Source organism: Myotis myotis, unplaced genomic scaffold, assembly GCF_014108235.1.
Source record: "Myotis myotis isolate mMyoMyo1 unplaced genomic scaffold, mMyoMyo1.p scaffold_m19_p_17, whole genome shotgun sequence".
In the NCBI taxonomy this organism is placed as follows: Eukaryota; Metazoa; Chordata; class Mammalia; order Chiroptera; family Vespertilionidae; genus Myotis; species Myotis myotis.
The window spans coordinates 8,584,425-8,609,160 of record NW_023416321.1 but is presented as its reverse complement, the minus strand read 5'-3'; the positions used below and the strand labels follow the sequence as shown (position 1 = coordinate 8,609,160).

Sequence of the window (24,736 nt, the reverse complement as noted above, 5' to 3'; positions counted from 1 at the left end):
TTGTTATATCAAGCAAGAACTATAAGACTTAACTACTTGGCAGGAGTATGAGCATTTTTATAGCAGGTGTGTCTCTGATATTAGCAAAATCCTCATTTCTCACTGTAGAAGTCTTTTAGGCTTTTGGACTTCTACTTCCTCAGACTATTATATGCCATGATTCGTTTTACACTATTACTATTTATTTACTAACTTCTCTTGTTATTTTTATGGTTTCCTTATTCTTTACCTTTCCCACTGCTCTTTGCCTTCCCATTTTAATCCCTCTTTCTTCTGTTTACTCACTGCCAAATTCCCACACACATTTCCCCTTTGCTTTGTCTTTTTTCAGCCTCCCCCACTGGCAGGATTGTCATGAATTATGGAGTAAGAAACGGCGACGGCAGCGACAAAGTGGTGTTGTGGTAGAAGAGCCACCTCCATCCAAAGCCTCTCGAAAAGAAACTACCTCAGGGACAGGTGCTGAGCCTGTGAAGAACAATAGCCCAGCACCACCACAGCCTGCTCCTGTCAAGGTGGAGCCTGTGGCTGGGGATACAATAGGTCAGTGTTGGGATAGAGACTTTGTGCTTCTTTTAAGCACATTTTGGCAGGTTTTAAAGGTTAAATGCAAGGATGTGTGTGTGTGTTTTAATTTTTAGTCAGTGAAGCATTAATAAAGAGGTTGGTGGTCTGATTATAGGGAAAAGGAGATAAACCAAGTTTTGTACCTGTGGTCTAGAACTACAATAGATGTATTTTCTATTCCTGAAGTAAGGAATACTATATCTCAGTTAGATGTATGGTATAAATCAGTGAATTAGGTGAGCCAAGTTTAATTTAAGGTTACTTCACCATGGATCTCTAAAACATAATTTGAAGTCCTGTATATTTTGGTTTGATAATACCTTAGAAACCAATGATGTTAAATCACAATTGCTAAATGTAGTTAGTTCTGTAGACTGTTATCTGATTTAAATATATATAAAATTGTATAATAATGAACTATTATAACAAAGTAGTTCTTCTGCGGGAACAATAGTTTTTCTTTTTTTTTTTTTTTTTTTTTTTTTTTTTTTTTTTTTTTATTGCTTAAAGTATTACAAAGGGTATTACATATGTGTCCATTTTATCCCCCCGCCCTAGACAATCCCCTAGCCTCCCCTATCCCCCAATGTCTTATGTCCACTGGTTATGCTTCTATGAGTTTTTCTGAACTATAGATATTTTTTCCTTGGCTCACTTTCCCTTCCCTGTCCACCTACAACAGTAATTTTCAGTGCTGGCTACACATTAGAATCATCCAGGAAGCTTTAAAAATAAACACCCCTGAATAATTGCCAGATTTCTAGGGATAAATAAAGGTTAAATGAAATAACTTTTTAAAAATATATATATATATATTTTATTGATTTTTTTACAGAGAGGTAGGGAGAGGGATAGAGAGTTAGAAACATCGATGAGAGCGAAACATCTGTCAGCTGCCTCCTGCACATCTCCCACTGGGGATGTGCCCACAACCAAGGTATATGCCCTTGACCGGAATCAAACCTGGGACCCTTCAGTCCGCAGGCCGACGCTCTATCCACTGAGCTAAACCGGTTAGGGCTAAAGAAATAACTTTTACTTACAATACAGAGATATTTGAGTTAGTCCATGAATTTTTATTTATTTTTAGAACTTTAAAAAAAAATGCTTTTATTGATTTTTAGAGAGAGGGGAAGGGAGAGATAGAAACATTGATCAGCTGCCTCCTGCACACCTTCTACTGGGGATTGAGTCTGCAACCCGGGCATGTCCCCTGACTGGGAATCGAACTAGTGACCTCTTGGTGCATGGGACGCTCAACCAACTGAGCCACACCAGCCGGGCGAGTCCATGCATTTTTAAGCAATAATATAAAGAATAACAGAATGTGGCCCTGGCTGGGTAGTTCAGTTGGAGTATCATCCCAAGGTTGTGGGTTCCATTCCTAGATGGGGCTCATGCAACCAATGAATGCATAGATGGGTAGAGTAGCAGATCCATGTTTCTCTCTCCCTCTCCCCCCTCTTCCTCTTCCTCCTATTCCCTCTCTCTAAAGTCAGTAAATTAAAATAAAAGAATAGCAAATTGTGTCATGACGATTTGAGGCATGAAAAATGAGACATTTTTCATGAAATTTCATTCACTGGATATTATAAGTTGCTATTCCCAACTGAAGAATGCAGAGGTCTTTGTCCTGCCTCATCCTCTTATATTGGCTTCACTCTCTCCACAGGCCTTGGTGACATCACACAACAATTGAATCAAAGTGAATTGGCAGTATTATTAAATCTGCTGCAGAGCCAAACTGACCTGAGCATCCCTCAAATGGTACAGCTGCTTAACATCCACTCCAACCCTGAGATACAGCAGCAGCTGGAGGCCCTGAACCAATCTATCAGTGCCCTAACAGAAGCCACTTCCCAGCAGCAGGACTCAGAACCCATGGCCCCAGAGGAATCTGTGAAGGAGGCACCCCCAGCTTCAGTGGTCCAGCCTTCAGCAGAACAGAAGACCCCTGAAGCTTCAAGCACACCAGCTGACATGCAGAATATGTTGGCAGTTATCTTGAGTCAGCTGATGAAAACCCAGGAGCCAGCAGGCAACCTGGAGGAAAACAACAGTGACAAGAACAGTGGGCTACAGGGGCCCCGAAGAACTCCCACAATGCCACAGGAGGAGGCAGCAGGTAAACAGACCGGTCATGAATCTCATTGAGCTCAGGTGCTGTTGATCCTCTTAAAAATCTCTTTAACATTTTCTTTTTCACATCAATGGCATCGGTTTCAGTTTTTCTGTAACCTAGTCTACAGGAGAACATACCAACAAGTGATGTATTTCTTGTCTGGCTTCTTTTATTTAAGTCTCAAAGCTTTTCAAAGCACCTTTTCATATACTGATTGTTTTTCCATTTCTTAGGAGGTAGGTAAGTAAAGCCCCTGTGTTCTAACCCACAGAAACCACAACCATAGCTAGTGATGTATTTGAACTACTGTGTGTATGGTGGCCAACTAACTCTTGAAAATCTGCCTTCCAAACAAACCATCAGATTGTGCAAATAGGCAGTGATACTCTAGTGTAGTGGATGCTGGATACCAGAGTCTTGCTTGGAAGATTTATTCAAGAAAACCCTAATAAAACCTCATTGTTATCTCATGAAGAATAATTTGGGAATATTTCTAAATAGCTAACACCATACATTTATTTTTTGGGATATTTCTAAATAGATAACACCGTACATTTATTTTTCAAAAATTAATAGCATATAAAAGTGATTCCTTCAAAATATGTGTTTCTGAAAGAGGCAATTGAATGGATTTTAGCTTAGGAAATGAGCATTATATAAAGAAAAAAAAACTTACAAAAGGAAATACGTTTGTTATACCTTGATCGCACATGACCACAGCATGCACTTTATTAGAAGGAAAAGAAGTTCTGATCAATTTTGATTCAGTCGGTTTGCAAAATCTTTATTTATCTAAAAGTGTTTTCAACTCCTTGGAAATTTTTGCTGTCCATGAAGAGCCCATGAATTGGGGAATGAGAAGCGGTACAAGGGTTGAAGAGATTCACTAACCTTCAACTTCAGGGTCCTGCATTCACATTTCATATAGGATGGTGCAGAAAGTATATGCCTTATTTCCACTGGTATAGAGTCAAATATAGAAGCTACTTTTCATATGTAAAGCTTTTTAAAACTGGAAGATAACATAAATAAAATTAGCCCTTATATTTTACAGATAGGGAAACTGCAATCCAGCAAATTTAAATTAGCCTGCTTATTTAAAAAAAAGAAAAGGAAAAAAAAAAAGCCTGTCGATGGTCCCACTGCTGGAACCATATTATTGGCAGAGCCAGAATTTAGCATTGTGTACCCTTTTAATGTGTTTCTTAATTCACTTTGCTATTCTGTCATCTGATTTCAGTTGACTCCAGGACATGGAATAACAGAGAAAGCTAATCTAGAATTAAAGGAGGCCTCTTTGTATCATCTCTCATACCCCCGCAAAAAAAAAAAAAAAATTAGCTATAATCAAAATACCTGAAAGAAGTGGTTCAAATTAATAGCATAATGATTGAAAGAAATTCACTCAATAATTGAGCCAACAAGCTATCAGCTAAATGATGAAATTGAACCAAAATTAAGGCCTAGCCTATGGTAAAAACAATTGTTGGTTTGACTTTTCAGAGGAGAATAAAAATGCCGCTCCTAATTATTAGTCACCCCTGGATTAACCAGCTAGTGTCTCCTGTGTCTCCTGTTGTTTGTCCCCTGCTGCCTCTTTCGGCCATTTTACTGTTCATTAGTACTTCCACCAGAGGGCAGACTAAATAAGCTGCAGAAGGTGAAAATCTATCACTTTGGCTACTGTTTAGCGTCTCTATACTTGTTGGGAAAGGGTTATGGTTGAAAACTGATGAGTCAAATAAAGTTTTAAAGTTATTTGTACCTTTCATTAACACCTCCTTCCATTAGTACAGACTGTTAAAGATTGGCAATATTGTTAACACTAAATTTTACAACAGTATGATATTTTAAATGTGATCTTTATTTTTAATTCCTTTAAGAAGTTTTATTAGTCCTGGCTGGGTGGCTCAGTTGGTTGGAGTGTCATCCTGTACACCAAAAAGTCGTGGGTTCGATTCCTGGTCAGGGCACGCGCCTAGGTTACAGGTTCATATGGGAGGCAACCAATCGATATTTCTCTTTTCTTCCCTTCTCTCTCTCTCTCTCTCTCTCTCTCTCTCTCTCTCTCTCTCTCTCTTCCTTCTCTCTCTTAAGTCAATGAAAGCGTGTCCTCAGGTGAGGATTAAAAACAAAAGTTTTATTAACCTTACTTTAATAGTTTTTTACAATCCATCTGCTTTTGCTACTTTGAAATAGTTTTCATCCTCATACATGTAAAAAATTTGAGCTCAAAATATGACTTTATATTACTGAAACAACTAGGCTAATTACATAAAAGACAAACTTTAAATGTGAATAGTAGTATATCTGGAAAAGTTTAAGTTTAGTTTTGCTCACTTTTGCAGTTGGGTATTTTTAAAGTCATTTTTTCTCAGCATTAAAAATAAACACATACACACACACAAAAAAGAAACCACCAACAACAACCTGGTGTCTATTTCATGTATTGTCCAAAAAATACTTTAAAAACTAATCAGTACTGTGATGTTTTTATGTAGTGAGATATGTAGCATTGGCAGCAAAAATCTCTGAAGTCTATAGATGTTTGTATGTTCAGTTAGCTCTCCTTTTTTAGGATGTCTACTTTTTTAGGATGTCTAACTTTCCATAGCTAATTTTTTTGTCCTTAAATTCATTTTTCCTACCACCTAGTCAACCAGCCAGTGTGTCAACAAGTTACTTGAGCAGGTACTGTATATAGGGTGACCAGCTTGTCTCTGTGCAATCCTGATTTTAAAAGTGAAAGTTGGCAATTTGGGAACCCTCTCAGTTCTCGGTAAATTGGGATTGTTGGTCGCCCTTATTTGTATGTTACATAGAGCATCTGACCTCATCCTTCCACTGCATAACTTCACAATTTTGTAGTGTTTTCATCTGCATGCTCATACTTACTTTTTTATCTTTGCAAAATATAATTGTAGTAAATATGCTACCAAAATATCTAATTATAACTAAAAACTACTTTTTCCTTGTCTGAGGAATGACATTATATTACTAGCTCAGATAATAAGAATTGACTATATGTATATTTCAAAATATAGGGAACGGAAAATCAATCATTTGGAAGATATCCCAAAACATTACGCCTTTTTTCAGCAGGGTAACTTCCAACTCTCTAAATGTACTGTTTTGACTGTACTTGGTTTTTTTATGTTCTCAAACTCATGCCATTTTATATCTCTACCCTGCTGTCTTGGCAAGAGTTCATTTTCAGACAGTGATTGGCATGCTTGGGCAAATTTAGCCAGCAGTGGGGGAAAAAGTCTGGGGAGTTTAGAAAGACAAAGATCTTTGGAAAGACAGAGTATAATATTAGTTTAATACATTTCTAAATACTCAGTTCTTGTCACTGTCTCCGAGATAAACAGATGTTTATCAACAGCCCATTCTGCATGACATTGCTATAGTAATTTTTCTTATAGCATGGAAAAAATGCAGCAGGTTGGGAAACAAAAAAAGTTATTATAGATTACTTTGGTCTTTATAATTACTATAACATAGGAAGCTGAATGACAGTATGGTGGTTAATATTCCATTCTTCAAAATGTGGTTATGGGGAGAGGGACTGAAGTTTGGAGAATCAAGTGTATATTTATACATGATGATAATGAAAGGTTTTTTACTTTATTTCATCTCTCTTGTATGTTCCTTAAGTTCTATTTCAGGTGTTAACATTATTATTATTAAGCATTCTGTAAAATGTGTTAGCTAAGTCCATGCAAGGTCTCCATTGTACAGCAAATATTATGTCTTAGAAATGTGACCACAGCATGTATATTGTTCCCTCTCATCTTCCTTCTTTCTACTTTATTTTCATTAATGTTTTGATTCAACAGCAAAAAGGGTCAGGAAGGCTGCCAACAGCCTACATTATTAGAACAGTTCCTTAAAGAAGGAAATGGAGGAAATCTCAGACAAAAATCAGAAAAATATTTGAAACATATGATCTTTTTACAACAGCTGTTAGATCCAGAATGCAACTGTTTTGCTTTTAATCACTTGATTTTATTTATAAATTGAAATTTCCTGATCCCGAGATTTTATTCTTTTATATATATTTGGTTACTTGTATTGATATATGTTTATGTTGGGTAGTATTTGTGTGTGTGTGTGTGTGTGTGTGTGTATGTATGTATGTGTTTATAATCACATGTGATTTTTAAGATGGTGTTAAAAGAAGTAACCCTTCCACAGCATGTCCTCCTCACATTCTTCCACCAGAGAAGAGGCCCCCTGAGCCCCCCGGACCTCCACCGCCGCCACCTCCACCCCCTCTGGTTGAAGGCGATCTTTCCAGCGTCCCCCAGGAGTTGAACCCAGCCGTGACAGCCGCCTTGCTGCAACTTTTATCCCAGCCTGAAGCAGAGCCTCCTGGCCACCTGCCACATGAGCACCAGGCCTTGAGACCAATGGAATACTCTACCCGACCCCATCCCAACAGGACTTACGGAAACACTGATGGGCCTGAAACAGGGTTCAGTGCCACTGACACTGATGAACGCAACTCTGGTCCAGCCTTGACAGAATCCTTGGCCCAGACCCTGGTGAAGAACAGGACCTTCTCAGGCTCTGTGAGCCACCTTGGGGAGTCCAGCAGTTACCAGGGTACAGGGTCAGTGCAGTTTCCAGGGGACCAGGACCTCCGTTTTGCCAGGGTCCCCTTAGCATTACACTCAGTGGTCGGGCAACCATTCCTGAAGGCCGAGGGAAGCAGCAACTCTGTGGCACATGCAGAGACCAAATTGCAAAACTTTGGGGAGCTGGGGCCAGGAACCAGTGGAGCCAGCAGCTCAGGAGCAGGCCTTAACTGGGGGGGCCCAGCTCAGTCTTCTGCTTATGGAAAACTCTATCGGGGGCCTACAAGAGTCCCGCCAAGAGGGGGAAGAGGGAGAGGAGTTCCTTACTAACCCAGAGACTTCAGTGTCCTGAAAGAGTCCTTCCCTGTCCATCCTCCATCCAGTCCTCTGAACCTTTAATGAAATCATTTGCCAGAGCGAGGTAATCTTCTGCATTTGGCTATTTCAAAGCTATTCATTGTATTCCTTGCTCACTTGCTACTAAGCACGAGACATAAAATAATGATGTTGGCAGCATTTCCCCCTGGATGGGTTGGTTATAGTCAGAACATTTAGTTCAGCTCTACCTAGTAAATATAAGTAGAGAATTTGGAGAGGGTCATTAAATGGAAAAGTAAACGCTTTATTAGTTCATTGCCCGCACATCTTGAGCAGAAGAAAAAGAGAACAGTTTCAGTTTTTTGAAATGGCCCAGGAAGAGGCTCTTTAGGTTTTGAGGATTATTTTTTTATGTTTTGTTCTTTTGAATTTAGTTTTTTGGATTTTTTGTTTTGTTTTTTAAAGAAAGAATAGTGTTCACAAAATTTGAGCTGCTCTTAGGCTTTTGCTGTAAGGGGCAAAGAGTGACTGACTGATTTAAATAAATGTTTCCTTCCTCTCCACCACCTCACATTTTGCTTTCAAGTAAACTCTTCTTTTTCCCCCATTGAGCATCTTTAACATTCCTTTTTTCCAAATAAATTACTCATCCTTAAAGTTTGCTCTGTTTTGGCAAAAGACATGACCCCTTTTCCTGTATATGAAGCAGGTTGTAGAAAGTGGCATTCTTGGGCAAGTAGGTAGACTTTATCCCATCTTTTTCCTTTTTTACCCCATCTTCATAGAGGTTTTCTTTGTCTCTTTTTGAGGCATTTGTTTGGAAAAAAATTAATCGTTGAGATGCCCAAGAACCTGGGATAATTCTTTACCTTTTTTGAAATAAAGGAAAGGAAATTCAAACTCCTTTTTTGTTCTCTGTAACTCTTCAATTCTAAAATGTTTTTCGTTTTTTTTTAAAACCATGTTCTGATGGTGAAGTTGATTTATAAGTGCAGACAGCCTAGGCCATTGCTGCTGAGTTGGGACTAGAGATGATGCCTTCAGACCTAGAGGACTAGAAAGAGCAGTTAGCATACTGTTTACACATATATTTTTATGTAAAAAAATAAACCCAAACCTTTGAAACAGAGCATTTTAATATTGTCAAAGAGAAAATAAACATCCTGAAAATACATGGAAATGTAATTAGTTTAGGGTAGATATTTTTCTGAAGATATTTCAATACCTGAGACCTTTTAAGAAAATACTTTTGAAAGAGCAGAACATAAGAACGAACAGTATTGACATATACACATCTCTGCATGTATATCCTGCCAATTCTTTTAGGGATTTTCCTCTGGAGAGATTGGGTTTTGGTAAAAGGGGTGAAATTATGATCTCATGGCAAGTATTTTTCCTTATTATAAAGAGGAAATGGAAAAGGGAAAGGCTTTCAGGGTGGGATAACGGGAGGCTTCTCATTCTGGCTTTTGTTTCTATGTGAGTACCAGCATATAATGTGTTCTAGGAACATACACATTTATATAAATTATCTGCACAGACTTAGACATTTGTGAAAAATAGGTTAGCTCCTTTTTTTACAAAGAAAAGGCAAATGTGCTTCAGCATCTTGAATAGTTTTCAGAACTCAAGTGAAGTTTCATGTTTCAATGCCAAGTTCTTACATTAAAAAATTAAAGACTACTTGTAAGAGAAAGATGCACTAATAAAAAACTTTAGAGAAATGAAAGAAGAACCCTCTTCAGATACTTACATGAAGATTATTTTTCCCTGTCACCGAAATAGGTAGATTCCTGGTGTGTGTATTTCTTTATTCTTTGGGTTTTGGTCTGGCCTTGCCCTCAGGGCCAAACGTTGATGAGAAAGAACCTACTAGCCATTTTGGCTTTGATGGCTTTTTATACCAATATGTCCAATTAGATTTGCTAGGTTCACTGACATGGTATTGGTATGTTGCATTAAAGTTCATCTAAACTTTTTTTTTTCTTCAATATTTTGTATTGATGTTTAGAGAGGAAGGGAGAGGGAGAAAGAGAAACATCAATTGGCTGCCTCTTTCACAACCCCCAACTGGGGATCAAGTCCACAACCTGGGCATGTGCCCTGACTGGGAATCGAACGGGCAACCTTTTAGTGCACAGGACAATGCCCAACCAACTGAGCCACACCGGCCATGGAATCTGAACCTTTTGTCTGTTGACTTCTTAGTCCTCAGACATGGACCTTTGTATTTTAGAATATTTGAATTTGAGGCATTGAGCCCCACTTTCCCAGTTTTGATTAAAGAACTCAGAAGTACATATTCAATGGGGAAAAAAATTGGTTTCCCATCAAATATGAATAAAATTTTCTATACATTTTAATTATATTTTGATTATCAGCAGTCATCAATAATACTTCTTCCCCTTATCACACCTTATTTTTAATTATGCCAAATATTCTAAATGATATGCTTATGTCTCCATCATTCCCTGCTACTAGGGAAGGGGGTGAGTGTATGTGTGTGTGTGTGTATGTGTATGTATGATCCCATCTCAACCCCAGACCCCCATTTTGGGAGTCTAACCTTTAAAATGGGGGGGGACGGGGGGGCGGGGAAAGTTTGGTAATTTTGACTATTTCTAAAAGCAGAGGAAAAAAGGAACTCACTTAAATATCCTGGAATCTGTGGAGGAAGAAAAGGTATTTGTTAATTTTTCAGCTGTGTTATCTATAAACATAATGGAAGTAAAGGTTTGGCAGAATTTCAACTTGACTATTAGAAAACTATAAATTACATTCAAAAGCAGTTTAAGTATTGTACCATGGGAGGTATTAAGTCCATTAAATACATTATTTTGAACAGATGAGAAACCTGATTCTGTTCATGAATGAGACAAAACTTGTTTGACCATAGTTATTTTTTTGGTTTTGAAAACAAATTTGCTTGATCCAGTTTCCTTAGTTTTTTCAACTTTCTATAGGAATGATAAGGATTTGAAAATGACATCAGATCTATATGTTTAAAAGCAGGGCAGTTAGCACAAATTTGTAAGTAGAACTTCTGTTAGCTTATGCCATAGACATCATCCAACCACTTGTGTGTGTGTGTGTGTGTGTGTGTGTATATATATATGTATATACGTGTGTGTGTGTGTGTATATATATATATATACATATATATATATAATATGCATATATAGTTACAGTACTAAAATGGTTACTAGCAGGTTTTGAGAGAGAGTGCTATATCAGAAAAGTGTCAGTTGCCGCCTCATTCTCCCTGATTTAGGTTCCTGACACTGTATTCCTTTCTCTCTTGATTTTGCCCCCCATCGGGTGTACCTTGTCTGTGTACAGATATTTTGTAATATATTAATTTTTTTCTTTGAGTTTATAAAAATGGAAAGTGGAGATTGGAAAATTAAATATTTCCTGTTACTATATCACTTGCTCCATTGCATTTACTTCTTAATCTGTTACCTCTGAGCAAACCCAATTAGGTATGGAAGGCATTTTTCCCCCTCCACTTTATCTTAGGAGTTCTTTGTCGCAGAATCACTGCAGATTCATAAACTACCAAAATAAAAGTCCTCACGGTTTAAAGAGGTGTTTCAAAACACAAGACTAGGAACAAGAAAATTTTAAAAGTTGGGGAAAACTGTAAGATGTCATTTTTTAAAAAGTAGAAAACAGTTACACAAATAATGGTAGTACTAGGCCATCAAAAAAGTTGAGCTTCATGTACCCTGACTCCTCCTGAAGGGAGAGGTAAGTGGGTTTGAGCTCAACTGTCATCCAGGGAAGTTGGTAAGAGGGTGTTTCGATTGAAGAATAGTCTCTTAAACCAGGATCACCACCACCACCCCTGACCAGTCCTGTGTTACCATGAGTAAGGTCAGCATGGTAATTAGTCTTCTAGCACTGTTGAGATTTCTGGATACATTGCCAATTCAGAAAGTTATTTGTAAGGCTAAAATTCCTGTCGTCTCCAAAGTCTTAACTATCTCCAACTGAGGAGATAATTGCTCTCCCTTCTCTTTCATGGTTTAGGACACAGAACTAATTTTTTTCTTGTAGTATGTGTTGCATTCCTGCTAGTTGTGTACAAGTAGGCAGAGAGCAGATAAAACCCATCAAGAGACAGGAAGAGGGGAGATATAGGTATCAGGAAATTATGAATGGGGTTAGCAATTATACAAAATTACAGGGTACACCAGAAATTAGGAAGAAATTGAATTTTCAAAAGCTGGTGGTAATGAGGGTTGTCAGCTTGCTTTTGAATCCCTAAAGTCTAAGATTGTTCCCTTACCTGTGGGTTGTCCCATGTTTATCCAGAAGGAGAATGGAGAGCTCAAGGTGGTTCCAGTTCCTGGAATCCTGTGTTCCTGGTTACGCTCCAAAGAAAAAGAACTCTTTTTTCAGTCTTTATATGTTTCAAATTCATGACTAGGAGTGTGAACTTCAACTTAGAATATACTCTAGTAGAGTATATTGTTTCCACTCATAGCAATGGCTACTTTTTCAATTTTGGGCCTAAAGGCTGAGGACCTACTAGTAACTGGACTTTTTTAATTCCTATCACATCCAAGGCTGTTTCTAACTAGAAACCATACAGTTCAGTACCTAAATTTGTTCGGCACTATTTTTTCCCAGACAGGCATCCTTAATTGTATGGTAAGGTTAATGCCTTAAGGAAGTTAATATTTTTGGTGCTGAACTGGGATTTCCATCGTTATTTAAGATTGCCCCACAGGTTGACTGTTTGGGGATATTGAGTTACTTCTCTATTCACAACTTAGTCACCTGAAGTGTGTGGAGTGGAAGTAGAGTTCCTCAAGAAAATACTTAACCATTCCAAGGCAGAGATGGAACTGCTACGTCTCTGGTTGTCCTGAGGGACAAGGTGAACATTCCTGGAACATTTGGATTAATTTTACTGTCCAGGTGTAGCATTTCTCACAGCCTTAGGAATACTTTCACGTTAGTTTACTCCAAGCCAGGGTTGAGACATTGGGGGAAGTATGACACCTGAAGGAATTACTAGTGATACTCTACTACTACTCACCATCTGCAGCTGTCTCTCCATCTCCAGTCCACCTACTTCTTCTGATGTACTATTTTTCTCTCTTTTCCCTACTCACTACCCAACTCACATGTGTCAGGCCTTACCAGAGGTATTGATTGCTTAACTTGGCAGAGTATTTAGAGTGATGGCCACTTCACAGTTTTGAAGGATAAGGAGAGGCAATTCAGAAGACAGATGTCTCTTCCAGATCCTCAACTTTTGGGGTGAAAAATGAGGGAGAACGCAAAATAACCATGCTTTTTTATTGTTAGCTGTGAAAGGAGCTTTTAACTTACGTTGTGTGGGGTACAAGAGGTTTTTTATTTTTTACTAGGAAAGAGGGAATCTCAACCTTCACTTATCCTCTCCCCTCATAGCCGGAGACTTGCTTTTACTGATGACATTTCTACGCTCAAGTTGCAGATGGTGTCTGTGGGAAGTAAGGCTTGGTGAGAAGAGGGCCCTGCTATCCGTGAGAAAGCAGATGAGGGCTGCCTGGATGCCCTGATGATAATCATTATGGTGGCAAAACGCTTTGGCCATTGGATTGTCTCATTATATCTCTATTTAAAAAATTAGTAGTACAAGGTTAAGAGAAAGAGGCTGATGAAAAGTTAGTCTTGAATACTCTCTAGAGATGATTAGTTAGCGAAGTTTTCTGAAGATACAGTCTTCAGCTATAGCATACTTCTCTGGAATAAGAGGGTATAGCCATGAAGTACATTAACTTAGACATAGGTTCCCTAGGAACTAGAATAGATGGATTTTTGGATGTTTTGTTCTGTCATGGCTGTAAACTGGAGATAATGTTGATAGCCCTAAAGGAATAAAGGCCGTTTTATCCAAACCAAACCATCCCTGAGGAGGAAGCATAGAGAGACCTTAAAAAGGCTACCACTTAACAGTCATAGCTAAGTGAAGAAGGAAGCCTGGGTCTTGGAGGAGGGTGCCTTTCTCCTTTAAGGCAGCGGTCCCCAACCTTTTGGACCTCATAGACCACCAGTGGTCCACAGACCACCGATTGGCGACCTCTGCTTTAAGGAGCCTATCAGATGGGCTGTCTCAAGAGGATCCTTCTCCCTTCTGTGTCTCAGAACTACAACACTGCCTAATGAGGGTACCCTTGGTGAGGATCAGCTTGTAGGCAGACAACCACCTCAAGTTTAATGCAATTTTGAATGCTTTTGGCCCTGGGGAAAAGAGCCTGAATTCAAAGACAGAGAGCTTAGGAATCTGATCCCTTTTATAAATTCAGAAACTTCTGAGTTTGGCCTTGTACCAGTGTTTGCAATTTCTGTTTAGGGACCAAAGGTTTCATATAAGGAGAAACAGTATGAGGAGATGGAGAGAAGGAGAGAACTAGACCAATCTCCTGGCTGAGCTGTAGAAAGAGACTTAGGGTATAATTGCTTATAAAGAAAAATAGGGCTATAGGTGGGAGGAAAAATTATGGTTGGGCTAGTGAAAGTTTGGGGATAATGCCTTAAAGGTGCACAGTTTCAGGGAGGCCTCATTAAAGCATCACTGTGAGCAACAGTAGTTTTACCTTTATGGGTGGAGGTTGGGCCTAGAACTCTTGGTCTGGGAGATGTTATGAAGACATTTTCACTAGGGAAGCTAGATTATATTAAGCAAATAACTTATATAGGGACATTTTGCTTAGCACTGCTATCTACATAGTTCAAGAGAGAAATTCAGGAATAAGGAAGGAATGATATGGATGCATCACATTAAAAAGTTGTTTGTATTTTTGGAGTTTTAAAACTGCAAGTGTTTTTTGTTTGTTTGTATTTTTAGGTCAACCTGGACACTAGTATTATTCCTCTCCCCTTCATTTTAGATCCAAGTGAAGGCAGTACATAGCTCAGCAAACTAACCAGAATGTTAGAGCTAAAGGACATTAGTTTGTTTAGTTCACTGCCATCTTTAGCCAGAGGGGGGAAAAACAGGCCCAGAAAGAAGAACCCTAAGGTATTGGAAGGCCAACCGGAACTAACATTGTCAGGAAACTACTATGTGTCAGGTACTGTGCTAAGAGCTTTGCTTTTATTACCTTGATTCTTAAGCAGCTGAAGCTAAGGAATGGAAAGATTAAATGGCAAATTAATCTTATTAACCCGAACATAGGTAGGAGATACACAGGAATGGCAGATCACTTCTTCCCACGAGGCTAAACTAGAGGAAGTGAAGAATCAGGTTTAAGAGTGAGGTTAATTTAAGGAATTATTCACTGAATAGTTGAAAGAGACTCTTGAGTAACTTCTCTATTCCTAGAGGCCATCCAAAAAATGTAATGGTCAGAAGTAGACTTGCCATAACCGGTTTGGCTCAGTGGATAGAGCGTCGGCCTGCGGACTGAAGGGTCCCAGGTTCGATTCCGGTCAGGGGCATGTGCCTGGGTTGCGGGCACTTCCCCAGTGGGGGATGTGCAGGAGGCAGCTGATCGATGTTTCTCTCTCATCGATGTTTCTGACTCTCTATCTCTCTCCCTTCCTCTCTAAAAAATCAATAAAATATATTTAAAAAAAAAAAAAAAGAAGTAGACTTGAGGCAGGGCTAGAAGATTACTATTGGCTCTTGGATTGATTTGCATTCTAAAAAATTAGGTCATGACCTGAGAATATAGGATTAATCTTAGGAATAGGAAACAAAATGGTGCTTCTCATCGTAATTAAGGGGACTTCAAAGAAAGTAGTGTTTATGTACTGTGAATCAAGGAGGTAACCAAATTCTTCTGGTGGCTATGCTTTTTTGTTTTGCAATACACTTTGAAGTCATGAAACAATTTGTAATTCTGGAAAGACTCAGTGCCAAGTTCGGTATTGGTAGGGGAAGATGACAGCCTGAAAATTGACGTTGAGAATAAGATTGTATTCCTTGTAGTTGTTTGATATATACCCCCAAGAGTTATACCAGGGGGGCTGTTTCAGTGGGGAGCAATAATTCATTAGCTGAGTTATGTCTGGAGTACAGTGCAACTTCTGGGGGGAAATTAGGGGAGGGCCCCATCTTTAGGAACTTTCGGGTCTAGAATAAGTCTCATACCTGGGAAGTAGGGAATTGGTATTTATTAAGTCAGGTTATAAAATAAGTTAGTAACGGGAGCCAAAGTAAAGGAATAATCAGAAAATTTTTGAGTTAACCAGAGAAGATTCTTTGAAGGTAATGAAGCTAGGGAACATGGAACAGAAGAGAAGAAGGTGATTAGAGAGGGGAAATTTATGGAAGAAGGTTTATGTGTGTTTTGTGCAGAGGGCTGTGAATGGACTAGTCAGAGTGGCACAGGAAGGAATATTAGGGAATGAAGTCAGAGGAACAATCTTGTTGGCCGAATGAAGAATTTAAATTTGATGTGGTAAGCAGTAACAGCAGAGCATGGTAAGATGAATATGGTGTTGAAGACTTTTGCAGCTGCACTGGGTGAAGGAAGCAGGAAAGCTTGCCTAGGATATCATTTTCTGGTTCAGATGTGAAGCCCTGAAGGCCTGCACTAGAGTAAGACTGGAATGAGAAAAAAGGAAGAGAGTCCATAGCAATGAGCAAGGCTTGATAATTTGGATGTGAGGGTGGGGATAAAAGCCTGAAGGTGACCCCAGGACATATTTATGCTCTTGATGGTGATGAGAGCTTGATGAGAGCTTGGCAAGTGGTAGCTGCTTTGTTATTAAGAAGCAGGACATGTTTACTAACCTCTTGATGGGATGTGTCTATGTTCAGTATTGCAGAGTCTGGGAGAGGCACCCCCACCCCTGGAAAATAGGTGTGCATGTGATGTGTGCCCAGAGGTTCACCCTCACTCTGCCCTTTTCAGATTGGAAATCAGGTAGAAGAGAGTTGCTGGGATGTGTCCTAGACTTGAAGAGTGCTATCCCACTCCGCATCTGGGGAAGAAAATAACAGTTTTTTCCAGTTTCTTTCCCTTTCATGCTTTGGAAATGGGATATGATAGCCTATGGCAGCATGTGCCTGTGGATGCACAGTTCTCTGGCTTGATTCTTGGAAGGCCTTTTTCTGTCCCTCCCTGGGGGTCATTTGTATCTCTGGTTCCTGCTCCCAGAGCCATAAAGTGGGAGCCCCCATTTATTAATTGGGTTGGGACTGGGGAGGGGGGCGGCGGGGGACTCTTTAGTGCGGCAGGCGGGGGTCTTCCCGAATGAGCCCATTAGCCAGCCCCAATGGCAGCTGAAATGGGGCTGCAGCCAAGTCCTCTTCGTTTCAAAAACCCTCCATCGCCTGCAGCAGATCAGAACAAGGCCTGCGGGAGCCCTTAGCTTCTGATTGCAGCTGTGAGGAAGGACAAAACAATTTATAGGAAGCCAAGTAGCTCCTGTCTCACTCTCTTCCTTTCTGACTTTGGGGAGAGGGAAGAGTGGGTTGTGTTTCCTCCCACCATAGCTTCTTACAAGGCATATGTGGCCTAGAGTAGGAGAAGACAGGAGTGTGTGTGCGTTGATTGGACATTTATGTCGATGCTCTGAATGTGTTTACACGTGTCCACACGTGGTTGTATTGGATAAGCAGCCACTACTTATAGGGGCTCTCTAGGGCAAAGCCAAATGTGTGCTCAGACTCTTAAATAGTTCAGGGTGTGTGTTGTGAGAGGGCATGCTTATTATACTCTTTCCTGCCCATTACCTGCCTTGCCTCCTATCTGCTTTATCAAGATTCGTGGTTAGAGTTAGATCACCATCTTAATATATTTTCTTCGTAATAGGAGTTTGGCTTAAAGGAAGGCCTCCCAACTCACTTGTTTGTCCCTTAGTTAAGCCAGCATGAGAAAGACAGGAATCTGCAGGAAAGCTTCTTACTGCATTGGCCCAGAGCCGGGGTCTGCAAACCGCGGCTCGCGAGCCACACATGGCTCTTTGGCCCCTTGACTGTGGCTCTTCCACAAAATACCACGTGCGGGTGCACACGTACAGTGGGATTGAAACTTCATGGCCCATGCGCAGGAGTCAGTATTTTGTGGAAGAGCCGGTATTTTGTGAAAGAGTCACAGTCAAGTGGCCAAAGAGCCTCATGTGGCTCGCGAGCCGCGGTTTGCCGACCACTGGAGAGAGAAGGTGCTAAGGGCAGGAATGTCTCACTTCCTGATGGAAAGACACTAGTGTCTTCTCCCTTATAGAATTATAAATGGCCAGGGCTAGAAAGGGACCTCTAGAGATCACCTCTCAGTTTACAGAGCAGGAAACAGTTCCTAGAGAGGGAAGCACCTTGCCCACAGTTTCATAGTGAGGTAGTTAGTGGCATCCAGCCAAGACTGGAATCCAAGAGGCCAGAATGTTAACCAGAATTTTAGTCTGCGTATAGAGCCCCCAACTTTAAGATCACCAATTCCTGAGAGCCATGAGCTTCCTTAGGAAAGGAAGGTAGGGCTGTGAGATTTTGAGAGGGGAGGGACAGATTGAGGGGAAAAGGTAAATAGGAAAAAAATTGGTAGAAAAACTGAGAAAAGGCTTTATATATGTTCACCTCAAAGACTAACTTTTCAATGACCTCCATATTATACAAGTGTAATTTTTATTTAAAGTCAAGGGTTCTGATTCATTGGAAAGCATGTGACAGTCGTGGCTGAAGATCTAATGCTGTCAGAGTTACTCCAAAGTTCAAGGAGCACTTTGCCACCATCTCTGGGGGTGGGATAGTCAGAAGACCCTCAGAGGCAATGTGAGGAATTCACCCTACATCTCAGTTCAGGCTTCTTTGTATTATACAATGCAGCTGTATTAAAAAGAGAGTTCAGAAGGAAGGAAGGAGCAAAACACATCTCACCTGCTGGAAAACTAAGGGGAGTCACTGAATGAGAAGGAGGGATTATAGAACTGCAAGTAAAATGGGATATTCTCTGAGAGTAAAGGGAAATTGGGGGTGGGGAACTCTACTTCCCCCAACCCCCCTGCTTTTTGGGTAGTTTTGAGTTGTTGGTTTTCTCCTTTGATGGGGCAGAAGGAAGGTGAAGTGGTGCTCCACAGTGACCTAAGCCCTTAACAGTGTACCCAGTGGGCTGACCGGCACAGCAGGTTCTTTTTCTTTTTTAAAAAAATATATATTTTATTGATTTTTTAGAGAGGAAGGGAGAGGGATAGAGAGTTAGAAACATCGATCAGTTGCCTCTTGCACACCTTCTACTGGGGATGTGCCCGCAACCAAGGTACATGCCCTTGGCCGGAATCGAACCTGGGACCTTTCAGTCCGTAGGCTGACGCTCTATCCACTGAGCCAAGCCGGTTAGGGAGACACAGCAGGTTCTGAAGTCATCTTACTCTGGTGCTGAGACTCCCTTCCCCTTTTTGGACCTCCCCGTGATGTAGCTACAAGGAGCTTCCGATGCTTATGCATAGGAGCCTGGGAGCCACTGATGATCAGAGAGGGGAATGCTGAAGAGTCCCTAAGCTGGAAGCAGAATCCTGGAGGGAGAAAGGCACCACTCAGCTGCTTAGAGATAGAGTTACAGGTTCAGGTCAGAGGGGCAGCGGATCTGCAAGATGAACATTGTCTGCTGAAGAAATAGATCCTAGTACAAAGCCTTTATATTTTTCTCTATCTCACCCTAACTGACAGCATAGGAGGAATATGGAGTTGGTCCCCATGCAAATTGACCTTTACCTAGGGCAGTGATTTTCAACTGGTGTGCTGCAAGAATGTTTCAAACATGCAATGCCTGACTGTTTAATCAGGGACACTGACCTCTTTGCTCTTAGATTGTAAAATTAAAAAAAAATGACAACAATAGCCATTTGGTGTGAATGAATCAAAATTATATCTTTTTTTTGGGTGGGGGGTCAGATTGGCAAAATATATATTTTTTGGTATGCGCAGAATTTTAGTAATTAGTTTATGTGTGCCAGAAGATGAAAAGACATAAAAATCGCTGACCTAGGGAATGTATGATGGACCTATGTGCTCACATTCCATCATGTCTGCTGTCCTGCAAACATCTTTTATGTCTCACAGGACTTTTTCTTTTTTTGCCTCTGGGCCCTTCTTGAAGAAGCTGTTTTGGACAAAAAGAGCCTTGAGTTCAAGCTGATGATATGATCTAAAACTAAATGGCCTCCTCCCGTCACCTTGCATTAACTTTGCTTTCACCTTGAACCTTCATTGTCTTTTATAATTCTGAGTTTCAAGGCTTCTATTTCTATTGAATTCTTAACTTACCTCTTAAATATAGGAACCATAGTATTTATTTTATCAGACTGGGCACTAGTTCCCTGGAGGTAGGACTCTTAGAACCGTTAAAACTCTGGGAGCATACTTACGGTTCATGAATCCTTCTGGGCTTCATGTTTAGGTTGGAGGGAATTAGGATAATGGTGACTGTCACCATCACTGTTACCTACTAAGGCCATGCTCCTGGGTAAAAGACCAGAGTCCCTGTTTGGTATCTAGTCCCTTGTCTCATGTCTAATATAACCTGTCATTTTCTTTTACAGGTGGCTGTAGCAGCAGGAGGGATGGCCCCTGAGGAATTTGGCGAAGTCCATCAGTCACCTGATAACCGGAGCCCTGGCAAATTCAGTGTCTTTCACAGGCTCAAGCCAGGTAGGGATCTGGGATCTAAGGTCAATCAGAGGCCACAGGCCTGCTTTTGTAAGGGACACACACACACACACACACACACACACACACACACACTTTCTTATTCCCAAAAATCTCCGGAGGTCTTTCCTTAGCTTTTTGTTTGACCCTATTATGGTATCCTACCTTCTGATTAACAATTTCTCCCTCCTGGCTAGAGTAGGTAACCCCCTTTATTAGCATCAGCAGTTATTTCATTCCCATTCTTTCCTCTTGGCCAGCTGTGCTAATGGATATTCCTCTATGGTGGGATGCTGATGTCTGTTACTCTCAGCCTCTCTGTAACACCTGCTCCTCTCACCCACCACCTCATGCACACACATAGCCCTGCCTTCTCTTTCCCGATAAGCTATTTTCTCTCCCTTTATTCTAAGTCAGGATAGGGCAGTGCTGTCCACTCTTACTGCATCCTATCAGCTTCTCTACCTCCTTCCAGGTTAGATGGGAGATCACCTATCCAAACACTGTGCTAGACACTAGAAGGAGAGGCCTACAGGCTGCTTCTCTCCATCCTCAAGGCCCAGAACTGGGCAGGTCACCAGCTTCCAGTACTCACCTCCACCTTCCTGCTGCCAGGTAGGTGTGCTCCTCTCCCTGCCCACCAACCCCAAACAGGATCATGTTTCTCTGTGGGAGTATTTCTCTCTATTGTTAAATATCTTCAACGAGAGGAAGCCCTTAGTGACTCAGTTCTCTGCCTTGGTGACTTCTTGCCCTAATCTTTAGTGAGAACTTCCTGTTAAGTCTCCATCCCCTTTCTGTAGTTCAGAACCATTTTTCCCAGTTAGTGGGTATGGGAAGAAGTGACCAGTAAACATAGTATTTGACACTGGAAGGGAAAGATCTACTGACAGGCAGCTTTTCTCTTGGGGTTAGAAGTCTGAAGCCCCAGATGTGTATTCTGCCCAGTGGCCTGGCATTCTTAGAGAGTATCGGGTCTTTTTGAGGAAAGGTGTTTTATCTGGTGTTCATTCCAGAGGCCAAGGATCTCAGACTCTGAAGAGTCTGTCCCTATTCATCCCCACGCCTCCCCAGGGAGTGGAGAATGGATTGCTGTAGGGCAGAACCCACCACTAGGTGATACTGTCTTGAGCTCAGGTGGCAGCTCTTATCTGGCGCCTGTAGAGAGTTGACAGGTGCCAGAGCCTCTCCTGCCATTGGAGGTAACATCAGCTTACCCTTTTGACCTTAGGCCTCCTCTCTCAGCAGTGCCTCTTTCACACTTGCAATCCAGACAACACAGGCAGCAGGCTTAAACAAGTGCCAGCTCTGGGTAAGGTGCTCCCTCCCCTTGAGTTGGAATTAGGATGGGTGGATGGAGGAATAGGGCAGGTGTTAGAAAGCAGGAAATGCTCCCGGAAGTGGTCAAGCAGTAAATATGCGTGGGATACCTTGATGGCACAGAGAGCACTAACATAACACTGTCCACCTGTCTTCCTAGCTGATGCCCCAAAGCTGTTTGGGCCACTTGGGCAGCTGCAGTCTTGGTTTCTGCCACACGAGGGTGCTGCTGACCAATTAAATCTCCTGCCCCTTAGCAGATAGGATTTGGGCAACTGGGGTACCCTTTCCTCAAGATAGAGGTCAGAAAGACCCCAAGAGGGCCTGAGAATAGAACCTAAGAAGCCAAAAAAATTCTAAGTACCACTTGTTCTTCCTTAAAAATGGCCTGAGACCTTGAACACTTTGCCCTAGTGACCTGATTCTCACTATGTTCTCAGCTGAACTTGGGAAGCCTCCCCTAGCTATAGGCACTAAACAACTTGCATAGGTGCTTCTCTCCCTCAGGGTGTAGCATCCTCCAGCTGTCCACTCCACTGTCTCCCTGCTTCTAAGACAGTCACTTTTTAGCCCAGAGCATGGGGCTACCTGTGCTTTTCAGAGAAAAAAAAAATCTTACAGTTGTTTTAAGAGAAGTAGCTTTGTTAGTGAGAGAGTGTTGGAGAGAGGACCTAGAAGACAGAGTGTGGGAAAGTTCAGCCTTCTGTGCCCCCAGCACAAACCTGCAGAGCTCAAGATGGTCTGATAGTTATTTGCAGCCTGAGTGGGTGGAGGATACCCCAGGACACCCCAGGACTCTGGGCCAAAAAAGGTATCAAAAAGCAGGAGGGGGAAGGGAGGCTGCTTTGGCCCATGAGCCTCATACTGACCTCACACCATGTAATGGCTCTGCTAGGGAATTCAAGTGGCCATGGAGCCCTTATGGGGATGAGACACCACACAATTGCTCCTCAGTTTCCATGAGCCCTTCCAGGCTGAACAGACTAAGGGAGATGACAGAGGTTCTGCTCCTCCCTCCTACCCCCTGCCCGAGGGCCCCTCCCCAGGAGGACAGCTTGATTAAACAGTCGGTGCTGCTGGAATTACTGCACAGCTGGCGTTCCCCCCAGCACCCCGAGCAGAGCAGCAGCGCAGATTAAAATCTCCAATTAGCGTTAAAGTGAAGTGAGGAGGTACTGAGGCTGCCAAGGAGGCCAGGCGGGGGCCCTGAGTCGGCAAACCACCCCCATTCCTGCCTGGGTTCTGAGTGCCACCCTTAGTCATCCCTTCTTTCCTAGCTCCTCTCCCAATAGCTCTTGGTGCCCGGTAGCTTGGCATTGCCTGGGGCCAGAGGACTTTACCAGGAGTGGAGAAGGGGTACATGCTGACAAAATGCTGGGGACATAGTAAGTGTGGAAGAGAATGAGAGTTATCAGTGCTCGTCAAGGGAGATACCCTAATCACAGCCTGCAAGGTAGCCAGGTCAAGGTGCCTTCACAATACTGCTCTTTCTTTTTGCCTAGAGAAAGGGCAAACAGAACAAGTCTTTTCAGACCCTCTTACCTATAAGGTGCTGGGGGATGTAGTGCCAACACAGTTGTTCATCCTTGTATATTTTATCCTATCTGACCCATTTGCTCCCACCCAAATTATGGCTCCTCCCTCCCTCCCTCCCTCCCTCCCTCCATTCTTTTCTCAGTTTTCCTGTGGGCAGGGGTAGGCACAGCCTGGCTTGGGAACATTGCCATGCCCTGCCACCTGGGTCCCAGCCGCCTCTTCTTTATTTTCTTTGCAATGTCAGGAAGAGCAGTGATATGCCAAGAATGGAGGCCTCAGACTCTCCCAACCCCTGAACATCACCCCCCCCCCCCACCACCACCACCTAAGGGCCCTCTACCATTTACACTTCTGCCCTTCACCCACGAAGCCCAGGAGGGCAGCACAGCTAGCCGTGCCCTTTGACTTCCTCTGCCCCTTTAAGGGAAATGGAAGTGGGTACCCAGCTGACTGAACCTACTCACACCTCCAGAAATTAGACACCAGGGCACAGTGCCACCCTCCCAGGCTGGCACATGCTACCCTGGCAGAGGTTCAAATAGTAACCCCCCCCCCCCCACTGCCATACCCCCACCGCTATGTCTTCCTCTTCTCTCTCCCTCGTTCTTCCTCTCTCTCTTTCCCTTTTTTTTTTCTCAGCTCAAAGCACAGCTGAGCCTTAAGGGGGGCGGGAGGACCAAGCTGGGGCAAGGGGGGTGGAGAGCTCCAATAGCACGTTTTCACCTGCCATTTAATTGGATGTATTTTTAATTAATGGGACCTCAGGGACCAACATGAGACAATCTGATCTCTGAATAGGGACAGGGGAGGGATCGGGTAAGGGAGGAGGATTGGGCCACTGGGTGCGGTTACCGGGTACCCAGGCCCATCAATCACTGGCCACTTTGCGTTCTGGCATGGAGAATAGTGAGGTGGAGGAAGAGGGGAGGCACTGAGGAGAAGTGCCAGGATTTACCCCCAACTGCCAGGAGCTTCAAAAAGGATGGAACTGTACCGGTTGACTCAGGCCTGGGGCCCAAAATTGCAGCCAGAATATTAGGTAAGGCTGTTTTCTTGCTCCCAGGATTTTGTCCAGTTGGGCTTGTCCCAGTGAGTGCTATAACGTGAAGTGAAAGGAAGGTGGGGACAGAGCTTTGAAGAGAGAGGACAAGAGCTAGGGACCATAGAACCAGAGACTGTGGTGAGAGAAAGGATAAGGGCAGGGTTCAGAGATATTTCTGTACGTTTAGACATGAAATAAGTGCCATGGAAATTACATGCAAAACAGCATGCAAATGAGGACTGTGCCTTTGGGGTATGAATCATAGAACCTTACTGTTGCAAGGAAGAGAACGTGGAGCTCATCTTGCTGAACTCTTCATTTTATAGTTGTGGAAACAGAGGGCCAGAGATGGGAAATAGCTGAATCCTGTCCTGGTGTTGTTTTGTGTTCCTGGATTTGGAGAGTTCCTGGGAGCACAGGGAAAGGTACATAGGTAGGGTGTGGGGTGGAAAGTCAAGGGAAGAGTGTCGGCAGGATATTACTCTCTACTGCTTGTAGTCTCTTGTCTCTGGCCCCTGAGTCTTGGAAGCAACTCAGGGGAGTAAGGCAGGTGCACTACTCGGGGACATTTCCCTTAAACAGCCTATTCCAAAGATTATTTTATGTATCCCCTTGCTTCCAGGCAGACAGATCCCACTCCACCCCCACTTCCATGGGATTGTACC

The 24,736-nt window shown here is 42.2% G+C and overlaps 1 protein-coding gene across 9 annotated transcripts in view; it reads left to right on the top strand.

Moving 5' to 3' along the window:
* CDK12 (cyclin dependent kinase 12) overlaps window positions 1-24,736 on the top strand; it is an 81,157-nt gene that overhangs the window by 38,748 nt on the left and 17,673 nt on the right. For 2 of the 9 annotated variants that reach the window (XM_036339119.1, XM_036339123.1), the window contains 4 exons: window positions 332-543; window positions 2,240-2,692; window positions 6,857-7,690; window positions 20,068-20,176. In XM_036339119.1, coding sequence (XP_036195012.1) covers window positions 332-543; window positions 2,240-2,692; window positions 6,857-7,599 — 1,408 coding nt within the window. In that variant the 3' untranslated portion in view covers window positions 7,600-7,690; window positions 20,068-20,176. Of the gene's footprint in view, window positions 1-331; window positions 544-2,239; window positions 2,693-6,856; window positions 11,013-20,067; window positions 20,177-20,648; window positions 20,789-23,936; window positions 24,069-24,736 lie in introns of those variants that run through there. The other 7 variants (XM_036339124.1, XM_036339128.1, XM_036339125.1 and 4 more) reach the window with 7 other exon arrangements.